Source organism: Helianthus annuus, chromosome 16 (assembly GCF_002127325.2).
Source record: "Helianthus annuus cultivar XRQ/B chromosome 16, HanXRQr2.0-SUNRISE, whole genome shotgun sequence".
NCBI classification, from domain to species: domain Eukaryota; kingdom Viridiplantae; phylum Streptophyta; class Magnoliopsida; order Asterales; family Asteraceae; genus Helianthus; species Helianthus annuus.
In genome coordinates, this window is record NC_035448.2 from 152,333,781 (window position 1) to 152,357,766 (window position 23,986).

Below are 23,986 nucleotides of genomic sequence, written 5' to 3' on the forward strand. Positions count from 1 at the left end.
TAGTATGTTTTAATTTTCAGTTGTTCTTTGTATTAAACTAGTCCCACGGTATGCAATAATACTTAAATGTTTATCTGTGAAAATATTATTATAAAATTTTAACTTAGCATTTTGTGTGCATTTTGCATATATGTTAAACAGCATGAATGAGTTATCTGAAGCCCTTGAGAATCTCAATCTCTATCCTGTAAAAGTGGAAGTTTCCAACGACTTTACTGGTTACTTTGCCGATGTGGAGGAACCTATGGAATTTCAAGCTCCACCTCCGGAGAAACCAAAGCCTAAGAAAAGGAGAAGATTTGTAGGTTGGAGACGGGTACGCAGGAGGAAACCAGCAACTAGGAAAGTTCCCAAAATAGAGAATCCTATGGATAAAGGAAAAGGGATCGAGATCGGAGAAAATTCTAGGACAGCAGGAATAGAAATTGGGGAAAGTTCTAAGCAAACTGAAGAATTACCATTTCAGGAAGAATTAGATCACCTATGGGCAAGCTGTGATATCATTAGACCTATCACCAATAACCTCTACCCTTATCCTGCTGAAACCCAACTTCCAATAAATTTGGAACCAGCTATTCCAGACCCTCTAATCCACACCCAACCTTTAGGAGAAATGGACGAGTGGTGGACTAACGACTGACAGTTTCAAAACCTCCTTAATAACCCTTATACCTTTTTTCCCTCAGTTCGACCCAGAACCTATACCAAACCCACCGATGAGTAATGAAAACTTAGTTGAACTCCGCCATATTGGCGAGGAACTGATAGGTGCAGGGAATAGGATCCGGGAGGTGGGAGAACAAATCTCCTGGAAGTACGACGAGAGTGAACGTCGTTTCTAAAATGCCAGCTGACAAAGGATAGTGTGGTTGGGAGGTTGTGTTTTTATAATAACATTAGTAATAAAAATATAACTCTGTAGAATAGCTTAAAAATAAAACTTTTGTAAAATAACAAGTGTGTACGGATGCCTAATATAATCTATAAAAATGGAAGTCAAGAAATCGATAATTTTGGCTATACGTGTGTTGTAAAATTTGTGTGATTATGTGCAATTGTTTTGTTATATTGGTTATCAATTATTTTATGCTAATTATTTATATAAATTAATTATCAGATGGCAAACGCTAGTAATGAACCAGTTAACGAAATTAATCAATCAGAGCAAAATCAGGAAGGTCAATTTATGACTAGGCAAGATATCGAGAATATCGTTGCTCAGGGGATAGCCTGTTATTCCAGCAATCCTGGCTGCTGCCCAGAAACCTGTTGAACCTCAACAAATTATTCCTAGTAAACGTACTCAAGAAGATAACTTCAGTAATAGCGTAAACGGAGGCGGCGACCATACTAATCACAATAATGATCCACGACAGGCCCCACTCCCTAAGGAAATGAAAGCTGCAACGCTTAGTTACACTTACAAAGAATTTCTTGCGTGTAAACCAGCAGAATTTGCAGGCAATGAAGGGGCGACTGCGGCACTGCGTTGGTTAGAGAAAACCGAAGCAGTACTTATGATAAGTAAATGTGCTGAAGAAGACAAGGTTATGTATCCTTCGCATCTTTTTAAAGAATGGGCGCTAGAATGGTGGAATACGGTACTTCAAGCCAAAGGAAGAAATAAGGCCTATGCCATGAATTGGGAGGAATTTAAGCAGCTAATGGAAAGAAAATTCTGTCCCGAATATGAAAAGGAACAAATGGCAAATAAGTTCCTGAACCATCGGATGATGGGGGTAGACTGTCGAGGATATACTTCAACATTCTTCGAGTATGCGAGAGTGGTACCAACCCTGGCTTCGCCAGAACCGGTGCTTATTTCCCGCTATATTTGGGGATTGATTGGCGAAATCCGTAATATCGTTAAAGCTGTGAGACCTCGCACTATTGACGATGCGGTAGAATTAGCTAATACCCTAACTGACGAATTGGTACGCACAAGTGAAGAAAATCGGAAAAAGGAAGTAGCCCAAAAGATTACCCAAGGATTTCGTGTGACCGCAATAATTTTCGGAGAAAAGGAACTTGGCAATCTTCCACTGTTCCACTTTGCAATGCCTGTAAAAGGAAGCATTTTGGAAGATGCAAGGGGTATTGCAATTTCTGTAAAATTCCAGGGCATCAAGAAGAGGATTGCAGGAAGAAGAAAGCTACGGTCTGCTATAATTGTGGAGACGCTGGACATCTTAGGCCAGATTGCCCAAAATTAGTCAAACCAGCAGACAACAAAGCCAAGACGACCGACGGAACTACTAAGAAGAATGCCAGAGCTTTCCAGCTGACCACCCAAGAAGCAGAACTCATTCCCGATGTGATAGCTGGTACGTTCCTAGTTCACAATGTGTATGCAAAAGTATTATTTGACTCTGGTGCAAACCAAAGTTTTATCAATACTTCATTCTGTCAAGCTCTTAAATTACCATTGACCAATCTTAAGCAGATTTTTACAGTCGAAACGGCAGATGGAAATTCTGTTAACATAGATAAGGTTTTGCAAAATGTAAAGATAGAACTCTTAAGTCATAAATTTTCTGCAAACCTATTACCTATGAATTTAGCTGGATTCAACATTGTATTAGGAATGGATTGGTTGGTAACCAATCATGCTCGAATTCTTTGTGATAAGAATTCCATAGAAATTCATATACCTACTGGAGAATTAGTGGTGATTACAGGAGATAAACCACGAAAGCCATTGAAATTCATTTCGATAATGAAGTTGGACAGTTATGCAAGAAAACAAGAAATGGTGTATATGATTTCAGTAATCATTAACACGAAAAGTAAGGAACTTAAGGAAATCCCAGTAGTCTCAAAATACCCCGATATATTTCCAGAAGAACTACCTGGATTACCACCCGATAGGGAAGTAGAATTTAGGATTCATCTAATTCCGGGAACTACACCAATAGCTAAAGCACCTTACCGGTTAGCACCCACTGAAATGCTAGAATTAAAAACACAGTTAGATGAATTGCTAAGTAAAAGATTCATACAACCTAGTTCATCCCCGTGGGGAGCTCCCGTATTGTTTGTGAAAAAGAAAGAAAGATGGATCAATGAGAATGTGTATTGATTATAGGGAATTGAATAAGGTTACAATTAAGAATCGATACCCATTACCTAGGATTGATGATCTTTTTTATCAACTCCAGGGAGCTAGGGCTCCGGATACCATCAGTTGAAAGTACAAGAAGAAGACATACCTAAAACTGCTTTTAGAACTAGGTATGGTCATTATGAGTTTACAGTCATGTCCTTCGGATTAACGAATGCACCTGCGGCATTCATGGACATGATGAATCAGATCTGTAAACCCTATTTGGATAAATTTGTAATTGTCTTCATCGACGATATTCTTATTTATTCCAAAACTCAGGACGAGCATTCTCAGCACTTGCATGCACTCTTAACTTTGTTAAGAAGGGAAAAACTTTACGCCAAATTCTCGAAGTGTGAATTTTGGCTACAGGAGGTGCAATTTTTGGGTCATATGGTAAATCACGAAGGTATTCATGTAGATCCCTCCAAAATAGAAGCAATTACCAAATGGAAGGTTCCGCAATCGGCTATGGAAGTTAGAAGTTTTATAGGATTAGCCGGATACTATAGGCGATTCATTAAAGATTTTTCTAAGATAGCTGTGCCATTAACTAAGCTAACCTGTAAAGCAGTTAAGTTCGAATGGGGACCTAAGCAAGAAGAGGCTTTTAGGATTTTAAAGCAAAAGTTAACAAATGTTCCAATTTTAGCCTTGCCAGAAGGGACGGAAGATTTTGAAGTGTACTGTGATGCTTCAAAGCTAGGATTAGGATGTGTACTAATGCAACGCAAGAAGGTAATTGCGTATGTCTCAAGGCAATTGAAGAAGCACGAGGAAAACTATACAACTCATGACTTAGAATTAGGAGCCATAATATTCGCCCTTAAGATTTGGAGACATTATCTGTATGGAAGTAAGTTTACTATTTATACAGATCATAAAAGTTTAAGATACATATTTGGGCAAAAAGAATTAAACATGAGGCAAAGAAGATGGATGGAAATTTTAAGTGACTACGACTGTGATATTCAATATCATGAAGGAAAAGCAAATGTAGTCGCAGATGCTTTAAGTCCTAAGTATCATGAAAAGCACAAACGAGTCTGTGCTCTTAGATTAAATCTATAGTTAGATTTAATGGAACAACTGAAAAAGGTTCAAGAAACAGCAATCGAAGACAATGCTGAAGGAATGAAAGGACGAATAAAAGAATTAGAGCAAGGAAGTGATGGAATTTGGAGATTCCACAAGAAAAGAATTTGGGTACCTAGACAAGGAAAATTAAGAAATAAAATTTTAGAAGAAACTCATAAATCTAGGTATACCATACATCCGGGAAACAATAAGATGTACCAAGATTTAAGAAATAATTTCTGGTGGATAGGAATGAAAAAGGATATAGCTGAATATGTATCTAAGTGTCTTACTTGTTCGCAAGTAAAAGCAGAACATCAGAAACCTTCGGGACTATTACAACAATTAGAAATGCATGTATGGAAATGGGAACTCATAACAATGGACTTTGTTACTAAGTTACCCAAAACCAGAAAAGGTAATGATGCGATTTGAGTAATTGTGGATCGATTAACCAAATCAGCTCATTTTCTACCCATGAAAGAAACCTTTAGTATGGAGAGGTTAGCCAAGTTGTATGTAGACGAAGTACTATCCTTACATGGAGTTCCATTCTCCATTGTATCGGATAGAGATAGTCGTTTCACTTCCCAATTCTGGACTAGCTTCCAGGAAGCAATGGGAACCCGACTAAATTTAAGTACTGCATATCATCCACAAATAGACGGACAAAGTGAAAGGACAATACAAACCCTGGAAGACATGCTCCGAGCATGTGTGATAGATTATGGTGGAAATTGGGACGATCACCTATCTTTAATCGAATTCTCCTATAACAGTAGTTATCATTCAAGCATTGAAGCTGCCCCATTTGAAGTACTTTATGGACACAAGTGTAGAACTCCAGTTTGTTGGGCAGAAATAGGAGAAAGTCAGCTATCAGGTCCTGAAATTGTACAAGAAACTACCGACAAGATCACTCAGATTAAGGAAAGACTGAAAACTGCTCGAGATCGCCAAAAGAGCTATGCTGACCATCGACGCAAGCCACTAGAGTTTCAAGTTGGAGACAAGGTACTCTTGAAAGTTTCTCCTTGGAAAGGAGTAGTACGGTTCGGTAAGAAAGGAAAGCTGAGTCCAAGGTACGTAGGACCATTTCCCGTAATCCAATGAATAGGACCGGTTGCTTATCGTTTACAACTACCGGAAGAGTTAGTTGGAGTACATGATGTATTTCATGTATCCAACCTCAAGAAATGTTTATCTGACGAATCCCTGGTAGTACCTCTTCAAGATGTGGAGGTAAATGAAAAGCTGAAATTTGTAGAGAAACCACTGCAGATAGAGGATAGAAAGATTAAGTTTCTCAAGCACAAACGACTAGTTCTAGTCAAAGTCAAGTGGAATTCAAAAAGAGGACTAGAATACACTTGGGAATTAGAATCATAAATGAAGCGGAAATATCCTCATCTATTCCAGTAGATCTCGAGGACGAGATTTTTACTAAGGTGGGGAGGATGTAACAACTCTCATTAAAAGTATTATTTCTAATTTTATTTTTCCCAATAGGAAACCCTAATTAAGACCCCCAAGTAATCCTGCATAACCCCTAAAATTTTCAGAATAATCAGAATCAGGATTAGGGCCCCTAAAACTCAAGGGGGGTATTCCCTAAATTGAAATTATCTTCACAATTCGTTGTCGAAATTGAGTTTTTATAAAACGTCGACTCACCAGGGCTATACAAGTGACAAGGCAGCCCTAGGCTAAGGGGTGTACCCCGCGACTCGCGACAAGGGAAGGGTACCCCTTCGCGACACGCGGGCAGGTCCAAATTCGGGTATAAATACAGGGGCTTGGGACTTGATCAGTTTGCTTGTTTCGACGTTAAAGTTCAATTCATACACTGAGTTATACACTGTTTACTTCAAAACACACACAAACACGAAACGCTGCCGCACCAACAGGGTAATAACTCAATCGCTACTACGATTCAATGTCCGATCGATTAAAACAATCCAATGGATGTTTAAGTGCTGCTCAAATTGGGTTTATACTTTGTCATTCGTCATTAATTCGATGGATGTTTAAGTATTGCACTTTGTCATTCGTTGTGAGGGTTTAATCTCGTGAGTTATCGTAAATGCTATATTAGTTACTAACCTAGTTCGTGTGCATTGTTATTTAAATTAGGTTATCAGGCTAATCAGTAGGCTAAACTCTGCCCGCATTAAACTTACAATGTGAGTCATTCTCTTTTTATCAACTGTTTTACAATACCTCAAATTATTTTCAAAGGTTATAATTACAAGGATTAAGTCGTGGTTATCTTAATCACTGGCTAGTGGGGTATTGTGCACATTATTAATTTCTCACGGGTTAGGCTAATAAATCCTCACTGTGATAAACGTCACTACTTGGGGAGGGACCCAATAATGATATGACCATCGTCAGCAAGTGACAAAGTGCCAGATAAAAATAAGATAGAAGCCATTGTAATCGCTCTTATGTTGTAAATTATAACTATGTGTCATTTTATCAAATGAATGATTCACTCAGTATTTCCCCGCTGACAAAATATTTTTAAAAACATGTTTCAGGCGACCAGCTGTAAATCAAGGAAAACGTGCTACGAAGCACTAACCAGCTTGAAGAGGAGGCTCAGTTATAAACATGTTTTAAATAAATCATGGAATTTCCTAGTAAAATTCCTCTATTGTAAATTACAGGGTTTATCCCGAATTATAAAATAAAATAATCGGGCATTTCAAAGTTTTAAAAGATCCTGTTTTAAAATCTTCCGCTGTCGCATAAATTAAAATACCACGGGTTCCTGTCCCGCGGCTCCTAACCGGGTCAAACCGGGGCTGGGGCCGTGACAGAAACTGAGAGAGAGAGAGAGATAGAGAGAGAGGAGATTAGCCGGAAGAAGCAAAAAGGTTGGGCCGGAGAAGAATCCAGTGACGGACGGAAGATGGGGAAACCAACGGGAAGAGAGGGGGGATTGGGGTGGGGGTGGGGTTGGTTTTTTTATAGTTAGTGGGTCCCACATAAATATATATGTATTTAATTAATTTATTTTGTTTTATATTAAGGATAATTTCGTCATTTTACAACCACTTAACTGAGAAAACTAACCCTCATCCACGCTATGGACTATCCGAGAACGAAAATGCAAAAGTTGGGGACTATAGCTGTAATTTTAGAAGTGTAGGGACTATAGGCGAAAACGTAGCAAACCACAGGGACTATGTCGCAACCCCCGAACCCTACCCCGGGAGCGGGCGGCCGCGATTCTCAGAGCGGGTGGTATCGGTGTTTATTAATTTGGCAGTGGAAAATACGTCAGGACCGTAGTTAGGAAATAGTTTATTAGAGTAAAACACCACACTTTTATAAATAATAAATACATGGGAAAAACCCAAGTTTCAATTACAAACATGTTTATAAACATAAACCCTAATTTATTGAAATAAAACTTCTTTCTTGTTTAGGTAACTTTTATAGCCACTTTTCCAAGCCTTCAGTGCTCTCCAGCTGGCTTCTGTTTGGCTTTCACATTTTGTTACCTGAAACGCGTTTTAAAAAGTTTTATCAGCAAGAAATATTGGCGAGTGAATCCAAGTTTAATCAAAACAAGTTTTATCATTTTACAGTATTGAGGGCATTCGCAATTACATTTGTTTACATCTATCAAATTACCACCCACGGTACTGTCAATCCTAACTTATGGTCATGCTACTACTCACAGTGTAGTAACAAGTAATGTATACAAAACCCTAACATACCAACAGTAATTGTAGAATCACACATACTCAATCACTGTTAAATATATTTTAAACAATTGAGGTTTTGTAAAAACAGTTTACAAAAAGGGGAATGACTCACATTGCTATTTTAGATAATTCCTGGTGACTTCCTGGTTATAATCTATTAAAATTAAACAATGCACACGCGTTAGTAAGATAACCCAATTTAAATTAGCTATACCCTCCCCCCGAGACAGAACTCCAACGACTGAGTCAGGCAGAGCCTTGACATGCGTTACGGAGCTCCAGATCAATCAGAGTAACTAATACGTAACCGGGGGTTGTAATACTTACAACGAGGCAGAGCTTCGCTTTTTAGGGGGTATTATACTTATTATTTTCGAGTTATATCTTTGAGAGAGAAAGAGATTTTTGAACGGAAGTAAACTGTGCCGATGCAGCCCTATTTATAGCTGATCTCGAAGTCTGTCGCGCCCCGCGAAGCTCCAGGGCTTAGTCCCTCGCGGCCCGCGAGGACCCTAGGCTTGGCGAATCAGCATGTAGGTTCGACACGAGATGGGACACGTGGCAGTCTGAGAAGTCGCCTGGTGTCACTCCGTCGCGGCCCGCGACAGACTTAAGCCTCCTCCGTCGCAGGCCGAGAGGCCCTATAATTATTTGTTTTATTTGATTTTTATTAATATAAAGGTATTTCAGGGCCCTTTTTCGTATACGGGGTGTATTTTAGGACGTATAGGATATGTTTAAGGATTTTGGGAGAGTTGTTATAGACTATCCGGACACTTTTCTCTAATACAATGATTGAAAATGTAATATGGCATTATAGGGAGGATACCTTAAAAATGTGTTTTGCTTAAGTAGTGTAAGAAAATTTATAAAGATAGGTAATGGAATGGATTATTTCCTTTCCATGTCTTGTCTAGTTACCACATAAGTATGTAATGGAATGGAATGAATGAGTCATTATTTTGTGTTATTTGGTAGACAAAAAAAGACGAAGAAATAAAATTGGTGGTGAGTGATGGTGGTGATAGGTGGTGGGAGTGAGGGTGACGGTGAGGGTGAGTGGGTGGCGGTGGTTGGGGCAGCAGTGGTGACGACAAGGTGGGTCGTGGTGGTAGCGGAGGTAGGTGGCAGCGGCGGTGGGTAGGTGGTGGCGACGTTGGTGGATGGTGGATGGTGGCGGCGGCGACAGAGGTGGGTGGTGCCGTGGTGGCGATGGTGGACGTCGGTGGGTGGTGGCAGCGGCAGCAGGTGGTAGTGGTGAACATGCCGATGGTGGGTGGCGGCGGCAGACGGTAGTGGACGGTAGAGGTGGGTGTTAGTGGTGGTGATGCTTGTGGATGGCGGTGGTGGTGTTGTTAATGAATGATGAAAGAGAGAATGGAGTGGAAAAAAACATGGTTAGCAGATGGAATGATTTTGAAGGAATGAAATGTCTTATGTAATGGTTGACTTCATTCCATTGACCAACCAAACACTTTTTTCTTCATTTCCTTTCAATAATCCATTCTGTTCCGTTTCTCATCCCGATGTTTAAAAACTCCTCAATAGAATTAATATATAGATGAGGAATTATCTTGATAGATACATAGTCGGTTGAAGCTCCAACCCATCAGTGTAAGGAAAACTATTTTTAGATCGGTCTGTTATATCTCATACATCCATGTAACAACTTAATTAAGAAACCTTCCACGGTATGAAATTTACAAAGCAAGTCATACATCATCATATACTTTTATTAATATTTTTTTTTCCCAAAAAAGCAATTTCATTTCAATCATCAGGGCAAATTACATAAAGATAGCAGATAAACGAGCAACAAACTGCGCCGTCATCCATAAATAAAGAATACAAATATCATACTCATTTAAATATTTCAATACTAATATAAAAAAAATCAAGTGTTTAGGTTGTAAATGAGACATGGACCAGTTTAATTTGACATGCTTAACTCATTAAACATGTCCTGCAAACTTGGAAAATTTAAATATGTGGACCCTATTTATGACCCGTTTAACTCATTTTTACAACCCATAACCTAGATTAACATGCTTAAAACTTGATTACTACATGCCAACTTGTCACTTGTTTGACATATTTAGACAAACAGATTAGATTTGTTTTGTTTAAATTAGATGATTTTAAGTATGAACAATTTTATGGTTATTTTTTTAACACAAAAAGAAAAATATGGGTTGTCTTCATGTTGGACAATGCAACCTGTCAACTCGATACAATTGACACCGCTAGTTAAAACTAGACTGGATGGTCATGCCAGTCGAATCAGAAACCCAACCAGTAACAAACAGGTTTAGTTGACATCCATTGAACTGGCAATAGCTGGATTGGCCGCTTTCATGATTGGCAGTTGAACTGGTTAATTGGTTTACTGAACGGGTTAGTTTTTGAGTAATTTCTAGAAAAAAAGAATATTTTGAGTAATTTAAAAAGTCCTTTACAATGTAAGATATAAACTCTATTCTCTCGTAAACATATGAAAATGTTTTTAGGAAAATATTAATATTATATTCTTGGTAGCTAAGTTAGATCCACTCACTTGAAAAAGTCTAATAACTATTTTTTTTCTTCTTGAAAACAATTTTTTTCTCTTGACAACAGTATATTCTTTTGTTCTTTTAGATACAAACTAAATTAATTATTCTTTTCCTTATCTATTTTGATATTCTATCGCTTAGATAATATAGTTATTGATTAGTCGAACCTTTTCTTATATTTAAACAACTTTAAAACTAAGTATAACATTATCCCCTTCAACCAATTCGTCCAGTAGTAACAAACTTAAGATTTTTATTTTCATAGGGGCAACAAAGAAAGCTTAATTAAACTTTTACGAGAAGCGATTGAGATCTCCGTGTATATTAACACTATTTTTATGTCATTTCACAACTAAGTATAACTTTTCCCATTTATAAATCTGTTTTAACCGTTTTGTCCTACAGTGACGGATTCAAAATTTTATATTCGACAAGAATAACAAGACAGCTTAACCAAATACTATGTTAATTCATAGGGATGATCTGTCACGTAGGCGGCCACGTCATCGGGTGTGATGATGAGCCCCTGACCAATGGTGTGGTGATGAGCTCCTTTATATATACATATGTATGTATGTATGTATGTATATGTGTGTGTTGGATAAAAAAGCATTGGGCCTGTCACAAGCGGCAATAGAGAGACGATAGGGACAGGGACGAACCAAAAGGGGTTGGTGTGGACGACCCTGAGACGTCCTCCACACCTTTTACTATAACCTTTAGGGCTGCAAACGAACCAAACGAACATGAACAGGACCTTGTTCGTGTTCGTTTGTTAAAAAATATATGTGTTCGCGAAGCGTTCACGAACACTTATTGAACGAGATTTTATGTTTATGTTCGTTTGTTAAGGAAATGAAATTGTTCATGTTCGTTTGTGTTTGTTTGTTAATTTTAGGCAACAAACAAAAACGAATGTCGACTAACACAAATGAGCACAAACTAATGTTCATGAACACAAATGGAAACAAACGAACACAAACAATCGTTCATGAACAAAATATATAATAGACTAACATTTATTAGATATTTAATTTGTCAGAATTTTGAAGTATTTAAATAAATATAAAGACTAAAAACACTAATAAACATAAACGAACTAACAAGACTCCTGTTCATGTTTGTTTATTTAACAAAACGCACGAAATTTCTTATTCATATTCATTTATTTAATAAACGAACGAAAACAAACGAACTTTTTAGCAGATAGTTCTCAAACAATTATCCAGTGTTACTAACCTTTTTAAGGCAGCGGCTGCACCGCATTCTTCTATTTCTATTTTAATTCCACGCAATTTGTTAGGAAAAAGTACAAAAAAAAGTATCTTAATTTGGTGGCGTAATGCTGACAACTACGCAACACAAAATAGTCAATATGCTGGGCGCTCTTTTGGGTTTTAGTTTACGCGCATTTGATTTATTCTTCGTCCATATATATTCAAAGCATATCTTCCTCCTGTTTGCCGCTTCAACAATCAACACTACTCACCAACTTTACGCATAATCCCCATTATTCTCCACCACAACTGGAACCCTAAATATATTCCAATCTTCAATTCTCTTTCTCCACTCATTTAGGTTTGATTTCAATTCACAATTACACTTCATCTGTTTAATTTCAGTCTGAATTTCAGGTGTGTTTGCTTCCCGAATTATTAGGGTTAGTTCGTTTCACTATCGAAACAGAATTCAATTCACAAGTAGAGATTTTCAATCGTACATTTACTGAATTTGAATTTGAGTTTGAGGTTAATTTCAGTTGTGTTTCCCCAATAATTAGGGTTAGTTTGTTTCACAATTGAAGGAGAATTCAATTTACAAGTAGAGTTTATCGATAGTGCATCTATTGAATTTGGAATTGAAAGTGAATTTGGTTGTTTGAGTGGTGGAATTGTTGGATTTAAGGATGGAAGGAAAGGGGAAAGTGAGGTTTACGTTAGGGAAACAGTCATCGATGGCGCCGGAGAGGGAATTGGAGTCGGATTCGGATGACGGAATGGAGGAGATTGATCCTAGGGTTAGGTTAATGTTTTTCGCGAGTGAGGGGGATTTGGAAGGGATTAAGAAGCTTATGAAGTCCGGAACGGATGTGAATTTTAGAGATATTGATAATCGGACGGCTTTGCATGTGGCGGCTTGCCAAGGGTTTACTGATGTTGCTGAGTTGTTGCTGGAAGGTGGTGCTGAAGTTGATCCTAAAGATAAATGGGGTAGTACGGTATGATTTCGTTTCTCGTTCGACTTTTCGTTCGTTTATATATCTGTTAAGTTGATTTTATATAATGTGCTGTTAATCATAGAACTGTTAAGAGTTTTCAAAGGCATGAACACATTTTATACACGTTTTATAAAGAACAATAATCATACGATCATATAGGGGCAGTTAACATTAGCGACAGACAACTAAAAGATTAGCTATAACGTTATGGTGTCAAATAGTACTAGGTTAAAATGCTTGCTAATGTCAGCTCCAAATTTAAGGATATGGTTTGACTTTTGTTGTCAAGCTGATTGTATTATATATCCAAAATTAAACCATAATTCCATATCTATCTGTATAAATAGTTCCAGTTGTACTTTATTGAAATTTATACAGAATCAGAGCAAAGAATCATTGTGACAGCCGACATGTTGACCGTTTAAATATGTCCTTGTTGTGGTTTGTGGTTTGTATCATTGTAGAACAAGTCAAACTATGGATGACAAACTATAGAAAGAGAATATTTATTTTTTGGATATAGGTCAGCACAACTTGTAGACATTATGTGATAGCATAACCTATCCCCTATGCATGCAATTTGATTTAGCGTCTCTTGATGTATTCGATAGAATGATTGTAATTAAATGCATATTAAAGTCTTTTAATTAGTTGACCTTTCTTAAGCTAAACCCACTAGGATCTTGTCATCTTTAAATATAAGCTATAAACCTCGAAAATGACACCTTGATGAGCTTCTTTTGTTGACTTTGGCATCTTGCCTTTATTTGACCTCCTCAATAGGATCTTAGTCTACTACCACATCAACTCAAACCAAGAATATCCCTTCATTATGAGAAATTGATGTGGCCTCACAACAAGAGGTGAAAAGTAGCCCAATTTGGAATATCATGTGTGTATATCTTTTAAAAACAAATATAGTAGTGAAAAATAAATTTAGATTTACAAGCAGGTTATAAGAAGAAAAACTAACAGAGAAATAAAAGATAATGAAATGGTTTCTCTTTATTCTTATATCCCCTTGAAGTTTTCAACATTATCTTGATATGTTACACTATACTATCACAAAATTTACATTTCTTTTCGAATAAAAAGCCATTTTCATCCCTGAGGTTTGGCCAGTTTTGAGACTTTCGTCCAAAGGTATGTTTTTCCGCATCTGCATCCAAAAGGCTTGAAATCTTGCCATTTTCATTCGGCTCATTGACTCCATCCATTTTTCTCCGTTAAGTCAGGGGTATATCCATCTTTTTTGTTAACTTAAAGGGCAATTCGGTCTTTTTACATAAAGTGAAAAAGACTGAATTGCCCTGACAAAAAAGAGGGAATTACTCCTGAGTCCTGACTTAATGGAGAAAAAATGAATGGAGTTAACGAGCCGGAGGAAAATGGCAAGATTTCAAACCTTTTGGATCCAGATGCGAAAAAACAAACCTTTGGACGAAAGTCGCAAAACTGGCCAAACCTCAGGGACGAAAATGGCATTTTACTCTTTCTTTTCTTTAGCAATATTTTGTCTATTACTTTTCTTGTAATCTGATGTTGATTTAACAGCCTCTTGCTGATGCAATCCATTACAAGAATCAAGGTGTGGTTAAACTTCTGGAGAAACATGGTGCCAAACATCTGGTAAGTTTTCTTTTCGTGCGTCATTATAGTTTGTTTCATGTTGCATGTGTATAGTATTTTTCTTTTTATTTTATTTTATACGTCAAGTGTCCTTATAAAAGTCTATTTTGTTGTTTTCTGTTTTTAATAGATGGCTCCCATGCATGTAAACAATTCTCGTGAAATTCCAGAATATGAAATAGATGCCAAAGAACTTGATTTCACAAACAGCATCGACATTACTAAGGTAAATCGTCGGTCATATAGTTGATGTATATGGGGGATGGTTAGAATGAGAACCACAAAAAGGTTGTGAACAATGACGGCATGATAACTTCAAAATTATATGTTAATTCAAATGCGTTTAATTTGATTCATTTGTGAAAGTTAGTGGAGGTTCAAATGAGAACTAAAAAAAAGTTAAAAAGCACATCATTACATGTGAATTACCACGTGAATACTATGCAGTTAATGCGGTAAAAATCAGATATCGGTCAAGGACCGATATTTGAGATGTCATTTATCACGGTGGGATATCGGTAATTTTAATATCATGCAGAATTTATATATATCAATTTAACACTAACAATTCAGTATACTCTCCTACCATTAACAAATTAACCTTTTTCAACTTTCAAAACACTAACAATTGTAGCGAGTAGGAACTGATGAAGACTTAAAACACTAATAGCAGCAATAAGAAGAAAGACGGATGGTAGAACTAAGAAGAAAGCTAAGGATATCTGGAAAATCGGTGGTATATTGGTCAAATATCAGTCAGATATCGGTCAATATCGCCGATAATATCGGTGTCGATATTCTGACAATCTGACCGATACTTGACACCGATATATTACATGGGGACCAATAACCGATATATCGATGATATATCACCGATATTAACTGCAAAGCGTGAATATGAAGTTCTCATGGTTATTTTTTTGTGGTTCTCGTTTGGATATTTCCCATGTATATATGTGTGTATGTATAGTTTATATATGTTTAACTTTATCAGGGAACGTTTTCCATGGCTTCATGGCGTGGAACACAAGTTGCCGTTAAAAAGCTTGGGGATGAATTGTTTACCGATGAGGACAAAGTGTGAGTTGTTGTAAACAGATGATCTTTTCAAATGCCCTTTTTGGTTAAAACTTTTTATGAAATTATTTCTGGTTTCGTGCAGGGCGGCTTTTAGGGATGAACTTGAATTACTTCAAAAGATACGGCACCCGAATGTGGTTCAGTTTCTCGGGGCTGTAACTCAAAGTAGTCCAATGATGATTGTGATAGAATATTTACCAAAGGTGTGCATTTCATTATTTCATAAACCATTGCCATATTTGCACCATTTTAATTTGTCGTAAACTTATGCTATATTTCAGGGTGATCTTAAGGCATATTTGAAAAGAAAAGGAGCACTAAAGCCGTTAATTGCGTTAAAATTTGCGATGGATATTGCCAGGTACTTAGCTTTTCCGAGTTTAATCATACAATTGATTTATTGTTGGAGTAAAATGCTATTTTCGTCCTTGAGGCTTGGCCAGTTTTGCGACTTTGGTCCATAGGTTTGTTTTTCCGCATTTGGATTCAAAAGGTTTGAAATCTTGCCATTTTCATCCGGCTCGTTAACTCCATCCGTTTTTCTCGGCTAAGTCAGGGGTATTTCAGTCTTTTTTGTTAACTTAAAGGGCAATTCGGTCTTTTTCAGAGGTGTTCGTTCTTTTTACATAAAGGGAAAAAGACTGAATTGCCCTTTAAGTTAGCAAACAAGACGGAAATACCTCTGACTTAACGGAGAAAAATGGATGGAGTTAACGTGCCGGATGAAAAATGGCAAGGTTTCAAACCTTTTGGATCCGGATGCGGAAAAACAAACCTCTGGACGAAAGTCGCAAAACTGGCCAAACCTCAGGGACAAAGTTGGCATTTTACTCTTTATTGTTGGGAATTTAACTGGTTAATAAAATGTGATTAACTTTTGGATGAATGTTTAGGGGGATGGGTTATTTGCATGAGATTAAGCCAGAACCAATCATTCACAGAGATCTTGAACCTTCGTAAGTTTTGATATTAAAAAGATCAATCATGAGTAATGAATTTCTTAGATAGCTTCTTATTGTGTGTGATTAAATGAACAGAAATATTTTGCTGGATGATTCTGGGCATCTGAAAGTTGCAGACTTTGGAGTCAGCGAGTTACTGAAAGGAACAAATGCAGCCAAACATAAAAAGCTTATGAACTATCAAGATACTACCTGTGAGTCTTGTTTGCGGTTATCAAAAACCAGAAACTATTGTTTCTATCATTTAACGTTAGAAAGGGGAAATGCAAACACCGTATTGTATTATTTACTCATAGTTGTTAGTAGTGAATAGCGGACAATAGCGACAAGCTACCTATACGCTACCTAGTGATAGCGATGATATAGCGGGCGCTATTTTATGTTCAGCGACACACTAAAAAAATTGGAAATATTTTATATGTATATTAAATCCAAACACACTGTTTTATACGCCTTTTTATATGTATACTTAACAAAAAACTAAAATCCCGCTATTTATATTAAAGCAGAAAAAAACAACACAACCTAAAATCCCGCCGATTTACCTGCTATGGAGGCGCCAAAATCAGATAGCGACACATGAGCGCTTCGCTACGCTATTCGCTATATATAGCGCTCGCTATGAGCGCTATTAACAACTATGAATATTTACTTATTACAGAAGTATGCAATATACAATTTCACCAGGTTGTGTAGCATAGTAACCATTCGTTACAAAAGTAGTCAGTTTGTTGGATTTAATGGTAAAAGTCGTATATTATAAAGTGCATTTTTTATTAAAATTGTTTAATAGAAGTTTGTTGCATACATTGAAAAAAGGGAAAAGTACATTGCATTGTCTTGCAGTTTGTTTTATTAAAAATTATAACTATTGTAGACTAGTAGTTGTATCCGAAGTTTATTAATTTGGGTTATATGTGCGTTGACAGCAAGGCGATATGTTGCTCCAGAGGTGTTCAAAAATGAAGACTACGACACCAAAGTGGATGTTTTCTCGTTTGCTTTAATTTTGCAAGAGGTATGACTTTCAACCCCTATGATGCCTAAGAAAATGGATGAGTTAATTGTTATGAGTTTTTACTTAACCAATTCTAAGAAAATGGATGATTAATTAAGTATTTGGTTAACTTGCATATTCCTTCTAAAAAACATATGTCGATAGCTGCATATTGTGTTTTGTAAACTGTATATACCGTGGAGTCTGGTTAACCATAGTGAATTAACCACAGATCAGACTTTTACATATAATTATGAAAATGTTGGTCTTATTATCAATGAAGAATTTGAGGTAGTGTGGATGCCTATGTTGATATAATGTATTTAATGTGCTTGGTTATATATTAGACTTTGTTACTCAGGTTCTCAATTTAGTTTTTTTTCGGATTTTTGATCGTTTGCTATTCCTAATTTTCTAATTAAACAAGCACACAATTTTTTTTAATGAAATGTAGAGATGGCAAGTATTGGCCTAGGCTGTTCATGAGCCGAGCCGAGCCGAGCCAGGGTAAGCTTGGGCTCGGCTCGATTATAAACTGAGCTGGCTCGGCTCGGATTTGAAACCGAGCTGAAAATCTAAACTCGGGCTCGGCCTGGTTTTAAACCGAGCTGGCTCGGCTTGGTTTGGTTCGATTTTAAAAAGCAAAATATAATATATAGCTCTCAAAATTCAGTAGCCTAAAATTTTATTCAATACTTCAAAAAACATATTCAAAATAAGTTTATCCTAATACATTACAAGCCAAAATCATGTTCGACAAAGAAAAATAAGTTTTAAATTTCAATGAAATACAATATTAGTTCATTAACAAGGTTATTAAGATTCAAATATGCCATGGATATCAAAATACATATAAATAATCACAAGTTTTTTGTAATATATTATAATGTAAATAAAAATAAATATATTATAAAGAAAATTATCCGAACTAAGCCGAGCCGAGCTACCAAGCGAGCGAAACCGAGCCAATTCGGCTCGTTACGAGCCGAGCCGAGCTGGCTCGGCTCACTTTCAAACCGAGCCATATGAGCTTTTTCCGAGCTAAATCCGAGCGAGCTCTAAGCTGCGTGCGAGCTTTTTGGACAGCCCTAAGTATTGCCCATTTCTATGAAAGGGGTCGATTTGGGTCATCTTCTTTCCCAAACGGGTAAAAAAGTTGACTATAAATGAAGTGGGTCGAAAGGGTGAACAGCCCAAACTGTGTTTTAATGGTTACAATACAACGTTCTAAATAGCGCTATTAAAAAAAATTAACTCATTATTTTGCAATCATGTTTAAATATTTAATACATAACTTATTCATGAAAGTCAAAAGAAACGGGAACCATTAAATTTCATCTCTTGGATATATATATTCAAGAATGGTAATGTGTTCTATTTATATAAATAATGTTTAAATAGTTACTTAATATTGCTTCATTATGTGATATATGACTATACCTTCCATTGGCCATGTGTTTTCAATATGCTAATTAAGTGCCTTGCAATTTGGTGAAGATGATTGAAGGCTGCCAACCGTTTGCTACAAAGGATGAAAAAGATGTCCCTTCATTGTACGCTGAAAAAAGACGTCCTCCTTTTAATGCTCCATCAAAGAGTTACCCCCATGGCCTTAAACAGTACGTTCTTTTTATTCCTTTTCTTATATCTTATTTTATCTTAAACGGGCCAAATAGTTTTCAGCTAAGTTAGAAGCAGGTTTAATGGGTCATGTGGGTTAAAAGTTGCCTGAAATCTATTTTTAGTCCATACAACTAGGCCTGTAAATGAACCGAACGAACACGAACAGAGGTATGTTTGTGTTCTTTCATTTAACTTTAACCAAACACAAACATATAATCGAACACATTTTTTTGTTCATGTTCGTTTATTAAGAAAAATGGGCATGTTTGTGTTCGTTTATGTTCGTTCGTTTAAAACCTAAATGAACAATTCATGAACGTAAACGAACATAAACAAACAAACTTAAACAAACGTAATTTAACAAACAGTAACCAACAGAATTGAACAAATATAAATGAACATAATTGACTAAACATAAATGAACACAAAGTAATTTTTTATATAAATATAACTACTTATGTATTTAAAATGAAACAAACATAAATGAACGAGCATAAACAAATGTTAATAAACGAACATAAACGGTCGTTCCCCGAACATAAATGAACAAACAAAACGTGTGTTCATGTTCGCTCGTTTAATTAAATGAACAAAAAATTGTGTTCATGTTTGTTCGTTTATTAAATAAACAAACACAAACGAACTTCCCGCCGGACAAGTTCACGGACAGTTCATGAACGTTCGGTTTGTTTACAGGCCTAAATACAACTGGTTTAGAAGTTTTAGTCAAAGACAGTTATTGTAAGGATATTGTTTTGTGATCATAATAAACATTTTTCATCCACAAATTTCTGAAGAAAATGGACGATCTCCCATTTTGACCCGCATTAAAAATGACCCGATTCTACTCGCACCAGTTTTGGCCCGATATTCAGTTTTTGTTTATAAATTCAATATCATAAGATGTCTTGTAGTTTTTTTCTCATCTGTAATTGTATTGCCAACAGGTTGATTGAAGAATGTTGGCATGAGACTCCATCGAAAAGACCATCATTCAGGCAGATAATCGTGCGGTTGGAATCAATATACAATTCTATTAACCATAACAACCATTGGAAGTTCCAGCTGTTGAAATGTTTCGGGCTAACCAGCATGTGCAAAGGAGACGATTCTGATACAAGTAGTAACAACCGTTCATCGCGCATCTAAACCTTTGGCTTGTTCAAGTAATCTGAAAATAGTTCTTTATATGGCTTAGGATGTGGTGTTTGGTATCATTTATTGCTTCTAGTGTGACCTGTGATTAATCAAAGAAAATTATATTACGAAATGTGAATTAATTTGTAGTTTGTGAAAGCACTGGTTTAGTGAAAATGACATTGGATGGGGAATATGGGACAATGAAAGGGGGGCCATTGATGGGCTCTCACTGATTGGACAAGTAACAAACTTAATGTGGATGAAGATAAGAACACAATACGTCAAGACTAATGTTTACCTCTTGTCATTTGTTACTTGGTGTAAATAATCAGCAATCTCAAGTTATACATTTTTTATTGTAATATGTATGTGTGTATATATAAATATAGAGCTAAGTTCCTGTGAAAGTAAAATAAACGTACGAAACATACGAATTGAAAGAAAGTAAAAAAAAAGTGGCGGTGACATTTTGGTAATTATCAGCAACTTCAAAATTACTCTAGTAGACAGTAATTTTGAGGTTCTGTAGAGTAATTTTGTAAAAGTTCATGTAGAGTAATTTTGGTCGTGTAGGGTAATTATCAAAATTGTAGGGTAATTATTAAAATTACACTAACTCCCCCCCCCCCCCCCCACACCCCCAAAAACCTAAACCACCCTCCCCCCCCCCTAAAAGCTATAAACTAAACCATAAAGCTAAACCCCATAACTAAATGCTAACAAAATTACTCTACAAGACATTTTCCAAAATTACTCTACAGAAGTCAAAATTACTCTACTAGATTAATTTGATAATTACCCTACATTTCCCAAAATTACTCTACAGATGCTCAAAATTACTCTACAAGACACTTTTTGCTTTTTCCCCAGTAATTTTGAAGTTGCTGATAATTACCAAAATGACACCGTCACTTTTTGCTTTTTCCCTCAATACGTACGTTTCGTACGTTAATATTATTTTTATTTGATCCTTTACCTATAAATATAATACTAGTATAGTTGGTATAACTGGTGTGAAAATTCCTGACATCACCTTGACATCAATATAATTAGGTTTTCGCTTGTCGTTATCTGGTTTATCTGTTTAACTCTTTTAGTTAAAATAAACAAGTTTGGGTCAATAATCTAATACCCCAACCCGACAAGCTGACAATATAAAATGATGTCCCATATACGTCGAGTACTCATTACTTATAACCCATCAGTTTTGTGGGTATGCTCATTTGTGATTTGATTTGGTCAAAAATTATACCTGTTGGAATGCCCATTACTCGAAACCTGATCTTAATTCATAATCTTATATCATAAAGCGATTTAGGAAGTTTAAATATCCAACTACACTTCTGGCAATCCTATACTTTCAAAACATTCGAAGTATGTAACAACTTAAACGAATTAACATACTAGTTATTACATGTTCTAAGATTACATAGTATTTCGATCAGTTTAGATGTGGATGAACAGGTTCCGGAAACCAAACAAATATCACATGATACCGTACTCTTCCTAGACCAACAATTTTTCTTAACAGTTTCATACTCGTTCCCATACCCACATACATGTCCCAAATATTTTGGGTCTCAGGATTTTTCTTCAGGGTCGAATGCGTTTGCAATTTCGGGATCTTAGGCCACCATAGTTTTCCAAAAAGTAATACCAAGGTCACACGACATAATATCAAAACACAATTATAGACTACTTGAGTATAAAGTTGGTTTAATTTATGCCAAATTTAACAAAAATCATCAATATTCTGAGAGACCAAATATCTTTAGATGTTGATATCAACTATGTACCAGTTAAGGAAGTAGGGGATATGGTGCACAAGCTTTATCATTTTACTTGTAACGTTTTCTTATGTAAGTCTTAAAGTAGCGGACTTTTGAAAACTATTTATCGGATGATTTTGGTTCAACCCGAGTTTGGATGATTAAAACTACGAAATGAATGATATTTAAGGAAAGATCAATTCAATGGAGTTTCACTTGTTTGTGAAGTATTTGAATAAAAGATATACATACTTATAACTCATGATTTTCTTTGCCTTATATTTGCATGTAGGTTATCCATTTCTGCCTTCTTGCATATGATTTCTTCCCTAATTTGATATACACACCAGAAAATGGTGTTGTTGTGTTTATTTATTACATGTATACCGATTTTACGACATTCATTTAAGTAGTCTTAAAACCATATTTCCATTTTGAGCATAGTTCTTGGTCCCTTCATCTACCCAACATTCAAGTGGAGTCTTAAATAGCTCAAAGGTAGGGCTTGGTACTTTGCCTGCAATTCTTATAAATTTAAGTCATGTTCTTTTTCATTTTCATTCTCAAAAAGTTGTTTTTATTTATTTAAATTCTGTAAGGAAATTGCACAATTTTTTGACTGTATAATAATACCTAGACCCGGTTCCAAATCCAGAGTCTAGAGACTAAATTCTCCAAGTGTTGGTTTTGTTTGGTGTTTTTTAAAGGAAAGTTTATAAGTCTCTAGTCAGAGTATCTCATCCTACCATTTAGTGGTGGCTGAACCGCGAATGCGCTACCTGATAAGGTGTTTTTAGTACTGAGAATTGAAACGAATAACAAAACGATGTTGATGAATAATATTTTTCTGGTGTATTTAATAGCCGAAAACGGATCTGTTTATATACAAAATTACAAAGATTACAATGAAAAGATATTGATAAGAGTTAACAAACTAATGATAAACATAACCAACCAATGATTATGATAAAACACAAATAACTATGATAATATTCAAATTAGAGATAGAATAGTGACTAACAAAGTTAAAGATAAAAAACCAACGAAATAATTATAATAATAACGTACTAGATAGATTGACAAACTCGGTTAACAAGTACTAAAAAGATTTTTACCGTCATGAAAAATAATCTAAAATTAGTACAAGAAGTTAAAAAGGTGACAACTTTGTACACTTTATTTTTTTGTGTAAGCATTTCAAGGCATCTTTAGGGTTGAACCTATCATTATATTATATTGGGTACGCGTGGTGCATTTAACTCTAGGCCTAAATTGATGAGTGACCAAGCGTGCGTGCGATTCGAATAAGGTCATCTAAATAAAAAAATTGACGTTTTGCATATACAAATATACAATCTACCAAGAACAAAAACAAAGGATGAAAGCGATGTTAGTTAGGGTTGTTACACGTCTTACACTTTGGTCATGGGTAACATCTCATTTGATCGATCCTAAGCTATGGTTTTGTTTTGTGGTAATGGTCCATTGCTTCTTTAAGGACAATAGGAACTCCCGTTTTGTGTGAAAACTCGTGAAAAACCCCTATCATAATCAATCATTTATACTACCATCATCATCACCATTATTATTATTATTATTATTATTATTATTATTATTATTATTATTATTATTATAATTATTATTATTATTATTATTAAAATACAACATTAAAAAATTACATGTATACGTATATCGGTATATAACAAAAGTAGAGAGATGTTTATGTTTACTATTTCCACGTGTAAAATACTTGTTACGTGTAATTTTAGAAGCAATGAATTAATACAACAACAACAACAACCATACCCAGTAAATGCCACAAATAGCAAAGCTACTTATAGGGTCTAGGGAGGGTGGGATGTAGACAGTCCTTGCCTCTATCCATAGGGATAGAGAAGCAATGAATTTATGGGAGACAAAAAAATTGTTCGTTTTTTTTTCCAATTTTGTATTTTAATAATATAATAATGGTAGCTGTATAATTGTTTTTTTTTTAATTTTGATATGTTGTTTCACCGAGTTGTCATAGTTCTCACGAAATTTTTGAGTTCTCATTTGAACCTCACCCTATATATATATATATATATATATATATATATAGGTAAAGTGTAAAATACAAA

The 23,986-nt window shown here is 35.8% G+C and overlaps 1 protein-coding gene across 1 annotated transcript; it reads left to right on the forward strand.

Annotated features, from left to right (window-relative positions):
- Window positions 1-11,764: 11,764 nt before the first annotated feature.
- LOC110915220 (integrin-linked protein kinase 1) lies at window positions 11,765-20,399 on the forward strand. Its single transcript, XM_022159884.2, has 11 exons — window positions 11,765-12,666; window positions 14,221-14,295; window positions 14,426-14,521; window positions 15,290-15,375; window positions 15,458-15,578; window positions 15,657-15,736; window positions 16,269-16,331; window positions 16,413-16,531; window positions 17,267-17,355; window positions 18,832-18,953; window positions 19,905-20,399. Exons 1-11 carry the CDS (start codon window positions 12,355-12,357, stop codon window positions 20,104-20,106), a joined length of 1,365 nt encoding a protein of 454 aa, XP_022015576.1. The 5' UTR covers window positions 11,765-12,354; the 3' UTR covers window positions 20,107-20,399.
- Window positions 20,400-23,986: the final 3,587 nt, after the last annotated feature.